The sequence below is a fragment of the Nanorana parkeri genome, unplaced genomic scaffold (genome assembly GCF_000935625.1).
Source record: "Nanorana parkeri isolate BGI_ZX_2015 unplaced genomic scaffold, ASM93562v1 scaffold178, whole genome shotgun sequence".
NCBI classification, from domain to species: Eukaryota; Metazoa; Chordata; class Amphibia; order Anura; family Dicroglossidae; genus Nanorana; species Nanorana parkeri.
Genome location: NW_017306446.1, coordinates 1,906,974 through 1,927,066, shown reverse-complemented (window position 1 = coordinate 1,927,066; position 20,093 = coordinate 1,906,974). Strand labels below are relative to the sequence as shown.

Below are 20,093 nucleotides of genomic sequence, written 5' to 3'. Positions count from 1 at the left end.
ATGAGTAACATCCTACAGTGATTTGAGCAATGTCATCCACCTCTTTAAGAACCCATCTTGTGGGATTCACTGGTAAAGAATGCAGTGGGATACCTACTGAACAGGCAGGAGGCAGGCCACATGTACTCCCCCCCCCCCATACCTGGAAGTACCATGATTTTGAGTAGCAAAGGGTATTGTAGCAGCAGGCAAGTGTAAGTTTAGGTATGAGATTGGAGTTTATAAATAGTTTGTTGTAAGACCGAATAATCTTATTTTTCCACAAGCCTGATTGTGACCGGTTCTAAGTAAAAGTAAAATGTGTGAAGTCACCAAGAGGTTCATTTGTAAAAGTTCTGCCGGATGCCTTTCGCGCACGATGCCAGCTCCCCCAGATGACGCTGTGAGAACAGCATGCGCCCAGCTATACACCAAGTGGAACTTCTATAAATGACCCCCGTTGCATCTAAGAACAAGTGGAAGTGCACATCTTGTCACTGAGCATATGCCAAACCTGCTGCCAAAATGCATATATATATGTATATATATTTTTATCACAAAAAGAAATATCTTTGATATGAAAAGCTACAGAATGTTAGGCAGAAATATTGACCGCGGTCACCCTTACCTGTCCGGTTCCTGTCTGCACAATCTTAACACCCGTCTCGGTTTGCAGGTCTGACTTCAGAGCCACTGAAAGGCAAAGAAAGTGATTTAGGGATGCAGGATAAAACACTCACCCCTATGCAATAGATTGTCATATTCTCGTGGTCCTCAGCACTGTTTGATGCTGCAAAGGCTGATAGATAAAAACTGGAAAAAAACCAACAAAACAATCAAACCCTGGACTTCATTATTCTATAGTATAACAGGTTAGAAGAAGGGTAGGCAACCTCGGCACTCCAGCTGTTGTTGAACTGCAAGTCCCATGAGACATTGCAAGACTCTGTGAGCGACAGGCATGAGGCCAGAGACAGAGGATGATGGGATTTGTCCCCCTAGGACAGGAAGTGTGCTACTGGCAGGATCACTAAATCAAAACTAGGTGAAACCCTGATTTCACCACACAGGAAGTGATGAAAAACCTGCAACTGGGGCACAGACAGACATAAACATCTCATTGGGGTTCGATCCCTTTTCTGCTCTATCCATAACAGAGAAAAACTGATGTGGCTGGACATACCCTTTAAGGTGGTCATGCACAGACAGACGTCTCATCAACAAGTGACAGTCAATCTCAATGCTCAGGGCAGTTTCATGGTCTTTATCGCAGTGTATACAGCCACCCTTATGGTTTGGTGTTTATTTAAACCTTGCAATAATATCACCTACCTGCGTGGTCCGCCACATCCGCCAAGGTCAAATTCTGGCGATTTTTTCGGATCCTGAAAGTCACAGCAGATCCGGCCACACTGCAAGGAAAAGAAAACGTCTGAGCAATATGGGACTCACCTACAGAAGGACGGCGACAACGAAGAACTTCATTATATCAGTTTTGAAATATTAACTATACGGGTCAAAGACCTTTATGAGTACCCGATGATGGGAAACTACTGCTGGAGAGGTCACATCTGAAAGAATTAAGATGCCAACCCCATAGAACAAATAGCTTCTGCCTATCCGGTGCATTGGCACCTGTCCTACACAGATTTGCCAGTTCCTGCGTATAATTCCGTTACTTCATTTCATAAAGACCTGATTCTAATGCAGAGTGCAATGTGTAACAGGAGTTTGGTTGTAGGAGTTTCTTAAAGTGTATCTTTAGCCTAAATGTTTTATTTTTATTTTGGATAGTGTAGCGTAGGGGTAAAACCACCATCAGCTTTTCTATTTGCCATCTGTGCCCCTTTGGGGAGATTTCCCTTCACTTTCCCTAATGTAGACACATCAGGAAGTGAGAGGAAATCTCTCTAAAGTGAAGGAAACTCCCATTAGACAGCTGTCACTAGGGATGCACCAATACCGATACTAGTATTGGTATCGGTGCCGATACCGAGTATTTGGGTGAGTTCTTGTATGCCCATATGCTCTGATACTTACCCCCGATACCGGAACTTCCGGTCAGAGGGAGATTTCTTCTGACTGGCAAAGCCACAAAGGAACATGGAGCCGGCTTCCCGGCCACTCAGGAAGCCAGGCGGGGGGTAACGACTCACTGCCCAGATTCCTGATTGGCCAGGAAGCCGGCTTCTCAGCCAATCAGCATCGAGCCGGCCAAACAGCATGGAGCTATCTTCCCGGCCAATCAGGAGGTCGGGCAGTTGGTAATGACCTGCACGGAAGTCGGCTTCCCAACCAATCAGCATCAAGCCGGCTTCCCAGCCAATCAGAAAGCTGGACGGAAGGTAATGACCCGCTTCCTGGTTTCCTGATTGTCCGGGAAGCTGGCTCAATGCTGATTGGCTGGGAAGTCGGCTTCCCTGCCAATCCTCATTGAGCCGACCAAACAGCATGGGGCCAGCTTCCCTGGCAATCAAGAAGCCGGGCGTTGGGTATTGACACGCCGCCCGGCTTCCTGATTGGCCAGGGCGTCGTCTCCATGCTAGCTGAAGTGCCGGTATCGGTACTCGGTATCAGCGAGTACTGAACGATAAATATCGGTACTCATACTCAATACCAAAAAAAACAGTATCGTGCATCCTTAGCTGTCACCATGTCAAGTGTCCCCACTGGAGGATCTCCCCTCTATTTCTGTTCTGGTGACAACTTCAAATTTTGGATTTTCCCTTTTACTCCAGGAAAAAAGAGAGGGTGAGTAGTAGTTGGTCACATTAAACAAGATTTGTTCGACAATGTTCTGCAGCTTATCCATACCCCAACATTCCAGGAATATAACCCAACATTTATACCACCACCATACAAGGAACATATCCCAACATTTATATCCCCACCATACCAGGAACATACCCCAACATCTATACCCCACCATACAAGGAACATATCCCAACATTTATATCCCCACCATACCAGGAACATACCCCAACATCTATACCCCACCATACAAGGAACATATCCCAACATTTATATCCCCACCATACCAGGAACATACCCCAACATCTATACCCCACCATACAAGGAACATATCCCAACATTTATATCCCCACCATACCAGGAACATACCCCAACATCTATACCCCACCATACAAGGAACATATCCCAACATTTATATCCCCACCATACCAGGAACATACCCCAACATCTATACCCCACCATACAAGGAACATATCCCAACATTTATATCCCCACCATACCAGGAACATACCCCAACATCTATACCCCACCATACAAGGAACATATCCCAACATTTATATCCCCACCATACCAGGAACATACCCCAACATCTATACCCCACCATACAAGGAACATATCCCAACATTTATATCCCCACCATACCAGGAACATACCCCAACATCTATACCCCACCATACAAGGAACATATCCCAACATTTATATCCCCACCATACCAGGAACATACCCCAACATCTATACCCCACCATACAAGGAACATATCCCAACATTTATATCCCCACCATACCAGGAACATACCCCAACATCTATACCCCACCATACAAGGAACATATCCCAACATTTATATCCCCACCATACCAGGAACATACCCCAACATCTATACCCCACCATACAAGGAACATATCCCAACATTTATATCCCCACCATACCAGGAACATACCCCAACATCTATACCCCACCATACAAGGAACATATCCCAACATTTATATCCCCACCATACCAGGAACATACCCCAACATCTATACCCCACCATACAAGGAACATATCCCAACATTTATATCCCCACCATACCAGGAACATACCCCAACATCTATACCCCACCATACAAGGAACATATCCCAACATTTATATCCCCACCATACCAGGAACATACCCCAACATCTATACCCCACCATACAAGGAACATATCCCAACATTTATATCCCCACCATACCAGGAACATACCCCAACATCTATACCCCACCATACAAGGAACATATCCCAACATTTATATCCCCACCATACCAGGAACATACCCCAACATCTATACCCCACCATACAAGGAACATATCCCAACATTTATATCCCCACCATACCAGGAACATACCCCAACATCTATACCCCACCATACAAGGAACATATCCCAACATTTATATCCCCACCATACCAGGAACATACCCCAACATTTATACCCCCACCATACCAGGAACATACCCCAACAATTATATCCCCACCATACCAGGAACATACTCCAACATTTATATCCCCACCATACCAGGAACATACCCCAACATTTATACCCCCACCATACCAGGAACATACCCTAACATTTATACCCCCACCATACCAGGAACATACCCCAACAATTATATCCCCACCATACCAGGAACATACCCCAACATTTATACCCCCACCATACCAGGAACATACCCCAACATTTATACCCCCACCATACCAGGAACATACCCCAACATCTATACCCCACCATACAAGGAACATATCCCAACATTTATATCCCCACCATACCAGGAACATACCCCAACATTTATACCCCCACCATGTCAGGAACATACCCCAACATTTATATCACCACCATACCAGGAACATATCCCAACATTTATACCCCCACCATATCAGGAACATACCCCAATATTTATACCCCCACCATATCAGGAGCATACCCAACATTTATATCACCACCATATCAGGAACATACCCCAACATTTATATCCCCACCATATCAGGAACATACCCCAACATTTATACCCCCACCATACAAGGAACATACCCCAACATCTATACCCCACCATACAAGGAACATATCCCAACATTTATATCCCCACCATACCAGGAACATACCCCAACATCTATACCCCACCATACAAGGAACATATCCCAACATTTATATCCCCACCATACCAGGAACATACCCCAACATTTATACCCCCACCATGGCAGGAACATAGCCCAACATTTATATCACCACCATATCAGGAGCATACCCCAACAGTTATACCCCCACCATATCAGGAGCATACCCCAACATTTATATTACCACCATATCAGGAACATACCCCAACATTTATGCCCCCACCATACCAGGAACATACCCCAACATTTATACTCCCACCATACAAGGAACATATCCCAACATTTATACCACCACCATATCAGGAACATACCCCATTTATACCCCCACCATATCAGGAACATACCCCAATATTTATACCCCCACCATATCAGGAGCATACCCAACATTTATATCACCACCATATCAGGAACATACCCCAACATTTATATCCCCACCATATCAGGAACATACCCCAGCATCTATATCCACACAGGAAGCACAACCCAGGCAGTTTGAAAGAAATTCACCCTCCTCAGCCATGTGAATCGAAGAACTGACACCTATGCAGACTTCCTGCTACCAAAGGCAGAATAATGCAATTAGAACAGCATGGCTCCACAATTTTCACACCTCCCATCCTGTCCCTGGACAATCAACATCTGCCTTGACAGTCCATGGAAAATAGATTAAGCTGTCTGTGCTACTGGTGTGGATATAAATTCTGGGGTATGTTCCTGGTATGATAAGGGTATAAATAATAGAGTATGTCCTTTGTATGGTGGTGATATAAATGTTGGGGTATATTACTGGTATAGAGGGACTATCAATTTTGGGGTATGTTCTTGGGATGGCGGTGGTATAAATAGTGGAGTATTTTCCTGATATGGTGGGGGTATGTTTCTGGTATGATGGGAGCATGAATGTTGGGGTATGTTTCTCACACTTGTTTGAACTAAAGAATTGTCTTAGAGAAGCTACGGACCATCTTCAACATTACAGAACAAGTCCTGTTGAATGGGACCAACTACTACTACTACTAACCATATAATAATCAGGTTAAATGAGAACCTTTACAGAGAGAGAGAGAGTGCATGTCCCCCAGCAAGGGAACACAGAAGGCAATAAAAACCTGACAGGGGTTATAACTCTTCCCTGCTCCATCCAAAGCTGAAAACAGGTTTGGCTTTAGATACCGTATAAGCAGCCTGTAAGATGACAGTCAAAATGCTTTGAGCCCTCAGGAACATCGATCGATCCTACTGGTTAGGAAACCTTCTCCATCTATGCCATTCTCCCTCATGAGAAGTGTTGCTGGCAGCTTATAATTCTTTATACTATGGCTAAGTGTGGAGGCTCTGTCACCTATTACTCCCAAAGGCAGAGGCATGATGTGATTGTAGTTTCACCACAGCTGCAGTGCTGAGGTTGCCTATCCCTGGACTTGCAACCTGCTAATATGTCTTTGAAGGTTCTCCACTAACCTAGGTCATGGCATAGCTAGTAGTAGTTAGGTCCAATTCAACTGGACTTGTTCTGTAATATTGAAGACATTTTGTAGCTTCTTCAAGCCACTTCTTCACTTCCATTGAGTGTCAGGAACATATCCCAGCATTTTACTGCCACCATACCAGGAGCATACCCCCAACCATTATCCCCCCACCATTCCAGGAACATGCCCCAACATTTATCCCCCCACCATTCCAGGAACATGCCCCAGCATTTATATCCCCACCATACCAAGAATATATCCCAGCATCTATATCCACACAGGTAGCACAGACATCTTAATCCAATCACCATGGAATATGTAGATGTTGAACATGGTTTGGATTAAGGTGTCAAATGCTGGGGTATCTTCCTGACAGTAATTCGAGTGGTGCACAAAGGGGGATTGGCTTGAAGATTTGAAACGTCTTCAACATTACAAAATAAGTCCAGTTGAATGTGACCAACTACTACTAGCTATACCTTGCAATCCACCATTCCATTATCCAATTAGATTGCCTTATTGGTCAGGAAGGGCAAGCTCATTGGCATACAAGTTCGTTGTTCCGGATTTGCAAAGACAGACCCGAATCTCGGCCCTCTGTCTCGCTGATGATGTGTCCTGGGCCATGTCCAGGGTTCACAGCATCAACCATAAGTTATTGCACCCGTGGGGTAACTCTATAGGGCAGGGTGATGATAGTTGGAGTCATAGAAAGTCATGCCCCAGTAATAAAGCGAAACTAAATCAGAGAGGGGTACAGGAGAGGCCTTTCTGGCTAAAGTTAGCTGACATATTGTGGTGTCTGATGGTAGGTCATACATGGCTTCTTTTCATTTCTCAATGTATTAAATGAAGTACAGATTCACTTTAAGGGATAACTGTACTATGGAAATATCCAGGGTTCTGATGGGCAGCTACAATGCAACCAATGTACCTAATGTATACCTAGCAGAACTGGTGCAGTGTTAATATCCTCCTTGCACTGTCAGTGGGAACAAGCAGAGGAGGAGAGGGCAGGGACTATGTCCGATGGGCTAATATGAGGGCCGTATTTATCCTGAGGCACAGATGGCCTTTAGGTGGCAGATACAAAGGGCCATCTTTACCTTTGTTATGGGCATTTATCAGTCACACATTTTTTCACATTATACATGTGGTGTCAAAGGGGTAATCCTATCAAAAGTGGGTTTTGCTATGGGAACCAAATGTTGTGTGTCTACAGGCTCCAGTAATGGAAATTCAGGGTGAGCAGCTGATAGCTTTCTGCTGGTACAGGTTGAACATTTATATTTACACAATATACATCACACATATCTACATACATATTGGCTGCCTACCATACGCCTGCTTTTTTTTAAGTACAGATACACTTTAATGTAACCCTGTAGTTATTATCAGCTTATGAAACAACCATTACTTTAAATAACAGGCACGTTCACATCTCTTCTCATTGTTCATAGAACACCTCAGGAGCCCTGTGAACCGACTTCTGTGGTCAGTAGCTCTATCCTCCCTCACCCACCTCCTTCTTTCACAACAGGCCTGACTAACCAGTAACAAGGCATAAAGGTCAGAGGGTCAGAGCCTTGAGACCTGGTTTATATATATACTGTATAAGAGCACAGTTGGCAAATGCCCCTCTTTCTTCAGTAAAGTAACCCCATTTTGTAAACTGCCCAGCATCCTCGACCAGTGGTTCGATCAGGGAAGGAGCAGCACACAAGTAGTCAAGGCAGGCAGAACACAAAGGGTTCTGCCATTTATTCATATTGCACTTTCAATTATCTCAGGACCACTGGACTATGCCAGAGGATCCCACTCATCAGAGCATCTGGGGCCCTCTTCACGTACAGGAAATCTGCGTGCTGCTGGAGGTGCCTGCTCTTTAGTGTAAGGGATAATTGCATAAGCTAATGGTAACCACAAGTTAAGCTAAGGCCTGACACCAGCCGAATTTGTTTGTTTAGTTTTGGATAGCGCAAGGAAGGGTTAGAACCTCTGTTAGATCTTAAATGCTAATGTTTAGAAGAACAAGAGCCAAAGATCCTGCTTCAGAAGAAGGATCAACTTTAGTCCTAAACCCTCCAAAGCCATTGGAAATCTGCCATTTTTTCTTCCCAAAAAGCACCTTAAGCTCTGATGACAGGAGTATTGTACAAACCCTCAAAACACGTTGGATTTTTTTGCATCTTGCATTTTGATGATGACATAATATGGTGTGGCATTCTTGTTTCTTTCCAACTTCTGGATCTTGGTCAAAGCACTTTTCAAGCCCCAAATGTATCTAAGACCCGCTTAACCAGGACCACTGTGCTCTACAAGATAGGATCAAGTGCCTCACATTTTAAATCTCTAGAGTGGGGACACAGACAGTTATTAAATCCAGAAAGAGTTTCTAATCCTGTCTGGCACCCATCGAATAGATGGTAAATAAGAATACATCTTCCAAATGCAATAGAAAGTTGACAGAGATTCCAACCCTTCCGGAGTCTAAAACCAAAACAACAAAAGACTGAAAAAAACCCCCAATGTCTTTTTGTTGGCTTTAGGTAAGTACCCAAAAGCTAAAAGATTAAACCTAACATACATTTTGCCTGTGAAGGTTCTCATTTATCAAGGCCATGGTATAGATAGTAGTAGTCACACTCAGCTAGACTTGCTCTGTAATGTTTAAAATGTTCCACTACTGATCCCAAGCAGTTTCTTTAGTTCTAGTGGGTGTTGGGAACTTATCTCAGCATTATAGCCAGGTAACTAAGTCACCTTCTTCTAACCATGGAATTTGTCAAGGTCGATATCGAATGTCCAAGAACAGGATGGAAGATTTCTGTACTGCTTCTCAACGCTGTTCCATGGTCCACAAGAATTGGGGCCATCTACATTAGACTGTAACAACCATCCCTAAACTGGGGCTTTTAACACCATCTGTGACCCACAAATAATGCTGTTACAACCTTTTACAATTCCTGTCATCTTGTTGCAATGGCAACATCGCCCATGACATATTCTGTGAGGTTTAGTTTAAGATGATTTAGTTACCAGGGGGTTATCAATGCTGCGGTATGTTCCTGACACACATGAACTGAGCAGAACTGAAGGAGCTGTTTGGATAAACAGCCAAACATCTTCAGCATTGCAGAAGGACTCCAGCTGAATGAGACTAACTACCACAAGCTAAACATACATTAAAGTGCACCAGATTATCTTCTGATTTAGATCTGCTTTGCTTCATGAAATTTTTTATCACTGGAGTTCTTGCTGTGACTATTAGGTGTTAACAGTCTGTCTGTAGGCACCTTGAGTATGTTGCTCCTCCTCACCTGATGTTGATGAAGCTGGAAGTGGACAGATGGACTCGCTGGGCCAGGATTTCCAACAGACGAACCCCATTTATCAGGCTCAGAGGCCTACGGAGAAAGGCAGAGGGGTGGAGGTAAGCCCAGGACTGTGGCCCTAATAGGACAATGTGACATACCCTCCCCACAGCAGTCCCTGACTCTTGTCCACAAGAGTGGCTTGTCCTGCGGATCATAGCTCACGTTGCATGTTGAGTTACTGATCTTTCCCTATTTATACTAATATTAGTGCGGTATCAGGGGGTCCACAAGGCTGCTATGATATTCCCAGCCTGCTGGCAAAGTGACTGGCTACACTATATGACCCAAAGTATGTTGACACCCCTCCAAATGACTGGGTTCAGGTGTTTCCATTGAAGAGAACTGTTAATGCTACAGCATGCAGAGGCATTCTAGACAACTGTGCACTTCCAACCTTATGGGAACAGTTTAGGGATGATCCTTTTCTGTTCCAGCAGAAGTCAGCTCTATAAAGACATGGTTTGATGAGTTTGGTGTGGAGGAACATGAGTGACCTGCACAGAGCCCTGACCTCAACCCTACTCAACACCACTGCGATACTTTGGAAAGTTGATTGCATGGCAAATCTTCTTATCTCACATCAGTACCTGACCTCACAAATGCTCTTTTGGCCCAATGGGCACAAAAAGCCCAAGACACTCTCTAAAACCCGTGAAAAGCCTTCCCAAAAGAGTGGAGGCTGTTATAGCTACACAGGTGGGCCAAATCCATATTAATGCCCATTGTTTTGGAAGGGGATTTGCAACAAGCTGATATAGATGTCATGGCCAGGTGTCCACAAAATGTTGGCCATATACTGTATGCCCAGCTGGGAAGGGGACATTAAGATGAACCTGTTGCTTTGCCCTGCATGGGCAAAGCATAGGTTATCTTTAAAGTTGGGTTCAGTTTTTGCTTTAAAAAAGTAAAGAAAGTTAGAGCTTTTTTTTGCTGTGTACCTGTTGACAAGGGCTCTCCTCACTTCATGGACAGGAAGTGATAGGACATCTCCCCAGTGAGGACACAGGCAGTAATAAAAATCCAGCAGAGGTTATAATCTTTTTAGCTAAATCAACAATCAGAATATAGAACTCAGCTTTTCTCACAGTAGTGGAACCAAGCTAATGAAAGCTGATCCATGCTGATTATTCCATACTACTGGACTTTTCATTTTTTTTACATAAAACCCAACATTTATTCTTGTTCACCGTTGCGTACTATATTTTCATCAGTTGTTAATCTCTGAAAGCTCATGATATCTACACATCTGGGAATTGCACCCACGTGCTTTATTTTTCAATTTTAGTTTTAAGTCATGAAACACTGAATCGAGGAAGAGGGTTCATCAAAGCTCGAATGCTACATCGTGTTCTCTGCGTAATTCAGAACACTCATTTGCAATGCTCTGGAATAATCGCATAAAATTGCTGTAATTACCCTGATTTGATCATGTGACTTGTTTATGCTGCGCCTGTCATTTCTCAAGCAGAACAATGTTTAAAGCGGAAAACTGCAGGGCTGAGATCAGCAGAGAGTGGGCACTGGGCAGAAATCAGACACCCCAACCCCCTGAATAGAATCTACAGATATTCTGAGCAGTAATAAAAGATCAGTCCACCAAAAGATGGTATTTCAGTTACAGGGAGATGCCAACACGGTGACAGTAACAATAATTGCCAGGGGTAAATCATATGAAACACAATTTATAGAGGGTAGAATTGGGAATTGTTGGCCTGGGTGCCAAAGACTATCAACTTTTCCTTTCATGGTAGGGATAGATTTGTGTTGGCCAAAGAAAGTGTACCCATCAAAGTGTGCCATGGTACATCACTGATTGGTGGACATGGTGAAAAGGGGGTGTTCCTAAAGGTCAAAGTTTATTGGAACACACTACATCTCCCAGCATCACCTTCCTTTACTGCTCTTGGCATTCGGTCTCTAACATCTCAAAACAGCAAAGAAGGTCGGTGCTGGAAGACTGCTAGATGATGTGAATGCAGAAGCAACTGGGCAGCATGAGTCATTGACTGCTGATTGATGTCTGAATGGGGATGTTTGTCCATTCAGGGCAAATGCATCCCTTAGCCCCAACCCAGTACATCCCTAGATTATAGAGGAGTAAACTAAATCAGATATTGGGTTGGAAAAATACAGAAGTCAACTCCTGAAAGGATAAGTAAACCAGCAATTTAAACTTAAACTGATCCTCATTCTAGGCCAACTGGAAACATTAACTCCACAAGACGTTAAAATTATGATTCCTGTAGAGCACAAGCCTATGGCAAAGGGTAAGAAAGCATGTATTCGCAGACAATAAGGGAAGCTGCAGAAAGCAGACATCTACAGATTCCATTAGTTATGAACATTCTATTAGTTATGAAATGCTTTATTAATCATGCATGGCTAAAGGGATGTTTGACCCTTCATGACAGCCTTTAAAAAAATGAAAACGAAGGGAATTAGCAAATAGTTATTTTTTAATACTGCTTCCTGAATATAGTAAAGGTGGATCCATGGTTGGAGCATCGGCATTGCAACACTGTTATTTTTAGACACAGGGTTGTGAGGATTTGGCACAGCATCTACCAGTGCAGGAGTGCAGAACAGGGTACATATAGGCTGCAGCAAGGATTAAAGGAAATCTGTAAAAAGAGAATGCATACCGTGTTGGTCTAAACAAACAGGCTGCCTTAATGAAATGCACTTCAACCAGTTGTGGACACAGGGCAATGCTACACATGCCTAAACAAACGTCATTAAAGTACACAGGACGTGTGTAGTATGTCCTGTCCTTCTGTCCGGCTGCTGCAACTCCCCACTGCCCGCGTTTGCTGAAAATTCCCGGCTGTCAAAGTGGCAGCTGGGAGTTGCTGTGTAAATACGGCAGCTGTAGAAGCAACTGTTATGAAAAAACAGACCTTTTGACTGTTATAAACATCATTCAGATGCAAGATAGAGAGACACAAAGTAACATTGTTACATTTGTATCTGCTCTGTTCATTAATCTGCAAATCATAGGGATGAGCTTCAATCTGCATATGATGTCAGTTAAAGCAACCTCTCTATGTCCTCTTGGGGAAGATTTCTTTTCACTTCCTGCCCTGGTGACACAACATTAAGTTAGAGCAATATATAGAGGATCATCACCGCTCCACAATGTCCCAAGCTTCACCGTCCGGGTGCAATATGGGTGCTGACTAGGAGCCTCTCCATGCTCCAGGAATCACACTGCTCTTGAAAGGAAGCGGTGCACGCCATTGACGTCACCTTAAAAATCTTTATTTTAATCCAACAGCTTGCATGATGCCATCCGCACCTACAGACTGTCCACCACTGACATGTTTTAACCTCACAGGCTTAATCCTAGCATTAGGCCCCTGAGGGTGAAACACATAAGGGTTGGGCCGTCTGTAAGTGGGGATGGCATCATGCAAGCTGTCATATTCAAATAAAGATTTTCATGGTGATGTCAACGGCATGTGGCGCTTCCTTTCATGAAGTTCGAGCAACCATACTCAACCAGGGTTCCACCGAGGCCTAGATTACAGAATATCCAGATGCTACTTGGGGTTCCACGAGCTGACCCCCTATTTGATAGTGCCTGCATAGTTTCGGGGCCAACACCACTTGGCAGAGCCAGCAGCATGACACACATGATCTTTTTAGCTGTCCATAGGCCGGCATTCTGACCACCACTGTAAGGGGGAACATTCTTCCCACTAGCCACCAGTGAAAGGGGCATTTTCCCACTGACCCCCAATGAGTTGGTATCAGCAGAGGTTCCCCAAGATCTGAGAATTATTTCAAGGGTTCCTCTGGGTTAAAGAGATTAAGACAGGTTGAATTAGGGGAAATTACCCTCTCAGACAGATGTCACTGAGATAATTGTCCCCACTGGAATATTTCTATTTCTTTGCTCCCATGCCGGTGAAAACTAACATTTTGGATTTCTTATCACTCGCTGTTCTCGGTGACTATGGCCATCATGATGAAAAAAGAGAGGGTATCTCCCTGGTGGTAACACAAACAGCAACTCTATCCAAAACTAAAATAAATGAAGTTTTGGCTATACCTACACTTTAAATTGGATATAGAAATTGCTGTGGATGCAGATGGCAATGGCTGTATGAATGTAGAAGAAGCAGCTTTTGCAGCGTCTTATTCTCCTATTCTTGCTTTACAGGTAACACCCCAGATTTGATCAGAGACTTCCCAGTACCCCTTCCTCTGATTGCAGCCCTGCTAGTTTGTCTTAATAATGAAGGAGCTCACTTTTGGTCCGTCAGGATGTATCCATAGTCCTCTATAGATTTATGCGGGGTATACCCGCGGTCCACACTCATCTCTGGGCTTTCTGGGTAACTCTTCTTCTCCAGAGCCTTCATTTCCCCACCTTCAGCAATAGCTGCCATTGGGTTCCCAGGCTGCTCCACCATTGTCTGGGCATCAGGTACAAGGTGGGTGGTAACAGTGGCAGCTGTTGCACTTATGCGCCCGTCAGGCACTCGCTGGTCAGTATTTAGGGCCAGGGGGGCTGGAGAAATGTCCCTTGGGGATAGTTCTGGAGATGAGAACTGCGGTTCATCCTGGGCCAAGTGCTGCATCTCCCCTTCAGAGACCTGTGACAAAGGATATTTAAAACTAAACAACATGCAAATATAGAAAAAAAACACACTTGGGTCTAGTTGTGTTTTAATTATTTTTAAAGTGCAATTGGACCTTTGGTGCATTCTTCAATTCACTTGTTCCTAATCCAGAGAGATATAGCCATAAAGACACTAGGGAGCCCAAGATACACTGTAATACCCGATACCTGTCTTTATTTTAGCTTCTTTTACTCCCTTGTACATGAAAAATCAGAGTAGCGGGAGCCAGCAGTGGAAGCCAATAAAGCTCTATTACATTCTATGAGTTTAATGCAATACGGTTTCTTACAGGACATAACAGGTATGACCTTATCAATATGTTACTTCTACTTTATTACCCAATTAGTAGAATGGGGGAGGAGAGGTGGCTACTGGGGCCATTTCTTTCTACGGTCACTTATCAGATAGTGGTTTTGGAAAAGGGATGGTGTGGAATTGAGCATATGGGGGATGCTTACATCAGTAACGGGAAGAAAAACTATATAAAACATAAAAAATAAAAGGTTCAAAGACTAAAGATGTTTCTCTGCCATTCCTATTTAATAGATAAGGCCACCATCTATCTGCGGCTGCATTGCCCAGCTCCGGGAGGGGACAACACATATATTTCTCAATACAGAGACCTTGGAAGGCAATGGGTCACATTGCAAGACAAAACCCGCTCCTTTACAAGATGAGTTAAGAATACAGATTAATGGGCATTTTTGTGTATTTTCGTTCAGCTTAACTTGCAACTACGCAGCCATCTCAGAGCGAGGAACTTGTTTCTTCAAAGTCTTGCTGCAAGCTTCCTATCTTGTTACATTTGTTCAACTGGAACTTAAAATTGTTTCTTTGTCATTTGAAAGCATCGTCTTTAAAGTGCAACTGTGGCCTGACTATAGAGGTGAAATATTCTGAACGAGCAGTAAATAAGCTTTGAAACAAGCCCTCACTGACCTTTGAAGCTGCAGGCAGTGCGGAGCAATTTATGCCCAGGATTTAAATCAGAAGCAATTTAATTTACAGCAATGCAACTCACCATTCTCCCTGTTCCTGTGAACTGCCAGCCTTCCAATCTCCAACATAAATACAAAGCAGATGCACAGGAAGAGGGGGAGAGCAGAGTGCTGAGGCCCAACTTGAATGACTTCAGTGTCTGCAGCTACAGAGGTCAGTGGGAGCTTGTTTAAAAGCTCATCTACTGCTTGTTATGAACATGTTAGTACTTGAATGTCCATAGCCTGGGCACAGGTTCACATTAAACATAATATGGACGGCCAACTGCACTGGCAAAAACAAGGATTTTACTAAAAAATTGAGCAGTCCAAATGACCAAAGTAAGGGACTGCCTCTGACAGTGACATTTGGCAATGAACCACTCAACATATGGTAAACACACACACACACACAATTCCATATAATCTACATTGTTTCATGTGCTATAAAATGTTGCTCACTCTTTTCGGCGGGCTTTTATCCACATTCCTTGCTCCTGCAAAGAGGTAAAATATGAATTAAAAGCATTCTATATATTCTGTAAATATTTCTCCAATTGACCTCTCAAAAAAAAAAGACAAAGGTTCAAGGAGATACAGAATACAAAATAACAGGACTGTAAGTTGTGTATGTGTTGGTCTCTTATTTCAATTTTTTATTATTATTATTTATTTTACGGTTAGAACTTTCAAATACAAATAGGGGAATACAAATGGCAGAGGAAGAAAGGAGATAAAGTGGGGTCCACAGTACAAATTGGTACAGGACGTAGATTAATGGTTACCTACAATGGGGCAGCCTGAGGCGGTCGCCTTAGGTGGGATCTCTTTGGCTCACCTGCCGCCCCCTTTCCGGCCAGAGCGTCCCAAGTTGCTAAAAGCTCTTAGTAACCTGGGACGCTCTGGCTGGCATCCCGCCCAGCACCTGGCAACCAGTAAAGTCAGTGAGCTGGGTGGGCCGCCAGACAGGGCCAGAGGTAACATGCAAATACCCACCAACCCCACCCCCATAACGTGCATCACCAGCAACTTCACCCATGGCCATGTGACTTCCTTACCCTGGTTCTGTAGAGCATCTGATTGGGTAAGCTGAAGAAAAGCAGACAGCTGCTCCAGTTGTGATTCGCTCAGCTGTCTCAAGTCTACACCATATTTCTCAAACAATCCCACCAAACTCTGCCCCTCTCCCAAGTTTTGTACATCTGGAGCAGACTGCATCTCCACCATGTTCTGCTTTCCCAGAGGGCCTGAAACAAAGAAGGATGTATCATTACGTACCTCTATGCAAAGGAGTGAGCAACTGTCACTGAATATAATATACTGTATATAAGCCGTGAACCTTTTTAATAAGAAGGGCATTTACACTTCAGACATTTTGAAGGTTATTTATGAAGACACTCAGCCTGCTAGGTGTTTGTATCATGAATGTGTAACATGTACTAACTCTTTCTACATATGGGTCTTTGGTAAGTGTCATGGCCAGTTTAATAAAGCAAGCAAATCAGTAATACAAACCTAGAGAAAAGTATTTTGTTTAATTAAAATAGCAATGTATGGGAATTTCATAATACTATTTATAGTATTTATATATGAAAATACCAGGAGATCATCAGATTTGAGGGGCCGGTCCCAACTTGACACATTGTGTTTTATATTAACCTTCTACCCAGCGTGGCCACTGAACAACACTACAAAAGATAGCCTCTGGTGGGCCTTCTTAAGCCTAAAATGGCTAATATAATGAAACCAAAGCCTACTGTACCTGCCACTGATGCACATGTAAATATAATGCCAAATACAAATTCATATTTATCAAGTTGCATATTGATATGAAGCCTTCAAAAGTATATATGAGCTTTTAGATCAAGGTAACTTCTACGTTGTGTTTTAAACACTTAAAGGAGAACTATGGGGTAAGTGTTTTTCCCCATAGTTCTCCTAAGGGTCAGGGGAGGACACAAACTAGCGTCTTCCCGTGACCCAAAGCTCAGTATACCGCGAGCTACAGCTTGCGGTATACTGAGACTGCTGCAGCCAGGACGGATCCCGACATTACTGTCGAGATCCACCCAGCTGCGTGATTGACAGCTGGCTCTGCCTATCTAGAGGCAGAGCCAGCTGTACCTGTCCCCCTCCCCCGCCTGTTCCACCAGTCAGTGCTGGAGGATCGGAGCGGGGAGGGGGGAATCCCTGCAGGGAGCCGTGACTGACAGTCACGGCTCTCTGCAGGGATTGATCAAGAAGTGAACGAGCGACGGTATGTGTTCGCTCACTTCCCGATCTATTGAGCCGACCTGTGACAGTTTTATTGTCACACGTTGGCTAATACTATGAGGTTGAGTGAAAATCACCCACCTCATAGCTCTCCTTTAAGATTATTTTTCATATCAGGGACCTCATAATGGAATATATCTAAAGGGGATATAAATGTGATGGTCAAAGATGACTGTTGAAGTCTATGATCTTTATTATAAACTCCAATAAAATGTCCAAGGCACTAGTCAACAAGCACTGACTAATGTCCCTCATCAATGTCCTTGATGGGGCCTTGCTGGCTTTGTGCATTAAGTAAACCACCTTCATAATCTTGCCTTCAAGATAGCCCCACTCTTGAGTCTACTAACTTAGAACTAAGCAAACTGACCTTTCAGTGTCCTTCCTTCTTCTTTCGGCTGACGGTCCTGGTCACCTTTAGTTATCTGGCTCATCCTCTCAATCCTTTCGGTACTGTCTAGAACATCATCCATTAAGCTGCTGTCCACACTGTCACGGGGAAGCTTCCTTCTTAGTTCTGCCCAGGAATGGTGTGTGTCACTGGGCCACTGAACAGGTAAAGGTGATTCTGGTCCACCCTGAAGCCTCCCGTAGACAACACGTCTCGCACCCTCTGGCCAGGAGTGAGTGGCAGCAAAGAAGTGCTGGGAATTCCTCACACGGTTGGGGTCCTGTAAGCCCAGCTATACAGAAAGACATTGAAAGTTTCAGATGATGGCAAGTGGGGCAATGAGAGGCATTTACTGTATAGACCAAAATTTACAGAAAGGCAGAAGGCTTTGGTTGATATTTTCCCTGTTCAGGACTTACCTGTGAACTGGGTGACTGAGAGGAGAGCAGAACGTAGGTCAGGTATCGATCCAGCAGAGGAGACATATTCTGCTTGAGGCTCATGGGAAGTCTTTGTGGTCCTGATAAAGAATCTGATGATGACACCTTTGATCTGAAATATGGTAGGGAATCCACTTGGTTGGTCCACCTCTGAGCTGATGATGGACCTGTAAGACGCTGAATCGTCCTCCCTGGCAAGTGAGCCAATGAGGATCTAAAACAGAGGCACATTACGTGACAGTTTCTGCAGATATCCCGCCCCTCCAGGCATGTTTTCTTACCCAGCCATGCTCCCTTGGCTACCTCCCCTCACTGCCAGTGCGTTTGCTAACACAGAAGGCTTCTGGGTTTAGGGGAGCATGGGGGTGTCATAACATCATTGCATTGCCTAAGCTCAGAAATTAAAATTAGTTAGGCAGGTATGCTGCAAGGGAGCATAGCTGGGAATGTATACATGCCTAAGGGGTGGGCTATGCACAGACAATGTCAACTGGATCTGAATAAAATGAAAGGTGTGTTGTATGGTTTTCCCCAACCCTTGGTCTGCATGTGCATTTGGAGAAAAGTATAACTAAAGGCACTTGAAATATAATCACTCATTAAAGTATATCTAAACCCAAACCTGGACAGAGTAGGAAATGGTTAAAACAAAGGTCAGGTTTTCATTTGCTGTCTGTGTGCCATTTTGGAAATGTACCTCTACTTCCTGTTCTGTGGAAACAAATGGCAAGTGAGAAGAAATGTCTCCACAATAAGTGAAGCCCTCTTCAGTCACAGCAACAAGTCTCACTATCAAAACACTAAGGCCCCGTTCACACTGAGCGATTTATCGCGCGGTAATCCGCGCGATATCGCGGCTATTTACCGCGCGATATCGCTCTCCAATGCATCTCAATGGGGCTCTGTCCGTCGCTGTCGCGGGTCGTGCGTCGCTACAGCAGGACCCTTTTTGGAGCGGATTTTGCCGCGATTCTATGCAATTCAATGCAAGCATTTGCGCGATATCGCGCGACAAACGCGCGATATCGTGCAAAATGCAAATCGCGAATCAGACGCGCAATTAGCTAATCGCTCAATGTGAATGGGGCCTTACCCTCTATTCCTGTTGCCCTGACAATTCAAAGATTTTGGATTTTCCCTTCAATTTCAGTACCGGTGACAATGTTCACCAGGACAAAGAGAGAGAGAGAGAGAGTAAATCTCCCCAAAGAGGCCCCGGGCAGCAATAAGAACATATCAGGGCTTCTAACCCTTCAATACTTTATCCAAAACTAAATTAAATATTGTTTGGGTTAAGTCACTTTAATGTGACCCAGGCTATACCATCTAACAGTACCTATACATAGAGGCTGTTGTAATCCCTATGCTGCTCCATCAGTCATGTCACAACTCTATGGCAATCCCTAGATAACAGCTGTGAAAACTCTGTGTAAAAATACATCCAGAAACTGTTTCACTTGCAACCATATGTGTAGAGTAACTAATAGTGGTTCAAATACCCCTGCTGTGTTATACGGCTGAAGTGGCATCTTCCTCTCTGTCTGAGAGACAGCAAGGAACAAGGTTAAGAACAACCGACCTGCTCTTTCTCAAACTCAGGAGGTGGTGTTCCAGCACCAGAAGATACTGCTGGTGCCACTGCCCCAGGACCCGAGGCTGGGGGGGGGGGGGCCCGGGGGGAGC

At 44.1% G+C, this 20,093-nt stretch overlaps 1 protein-coding gene across 1 annotated transcript in view; it reads right to left on the bottom strand.

Moving 5' to 3' along the window:
- Positions 1-574: 574 nt before the first annotated feature.
- The window catches only part of LOC108785775 (receptor-type tyrosine-protein phosphatase-like N), a 48,179-nt gene continuing 28,660 nt past the window's right edge, over positions 575-20,093 (bottom strand). Inside the window, exons 5-12 of the mRNA XM_018554916.1 lie at positions 18,390-18,624; positions 17,950-18,262; positions 16,364-16,552; positions 15,768-15,802; positions 13,955-14,301; positions 9,647-9,733; positions 1,312-1,391; positions 575-672 (exon numbers count right to left, since the gene is read on the bottom strand). Coding sequence (XP_018410418.1) covers positions 575-672; positions 1,312-1,391; positions 9,647-9,733; positions 13,955-14,301; positions 15,768-15,802; positions 16,364-16,552; positions 17,950-18,262; positions 18,390-18,624 — 1,384 coding nt within the window. The remainder of the gene's footprint in view (positions 673-1,311; positions 1,392-9,646; positions 9,734-13,954; positions 14,302-15,767; positions 15,803-16,363; positions 16,553-17,949; positions 18,263-18,389; positions 18,625-20,093) is intronic.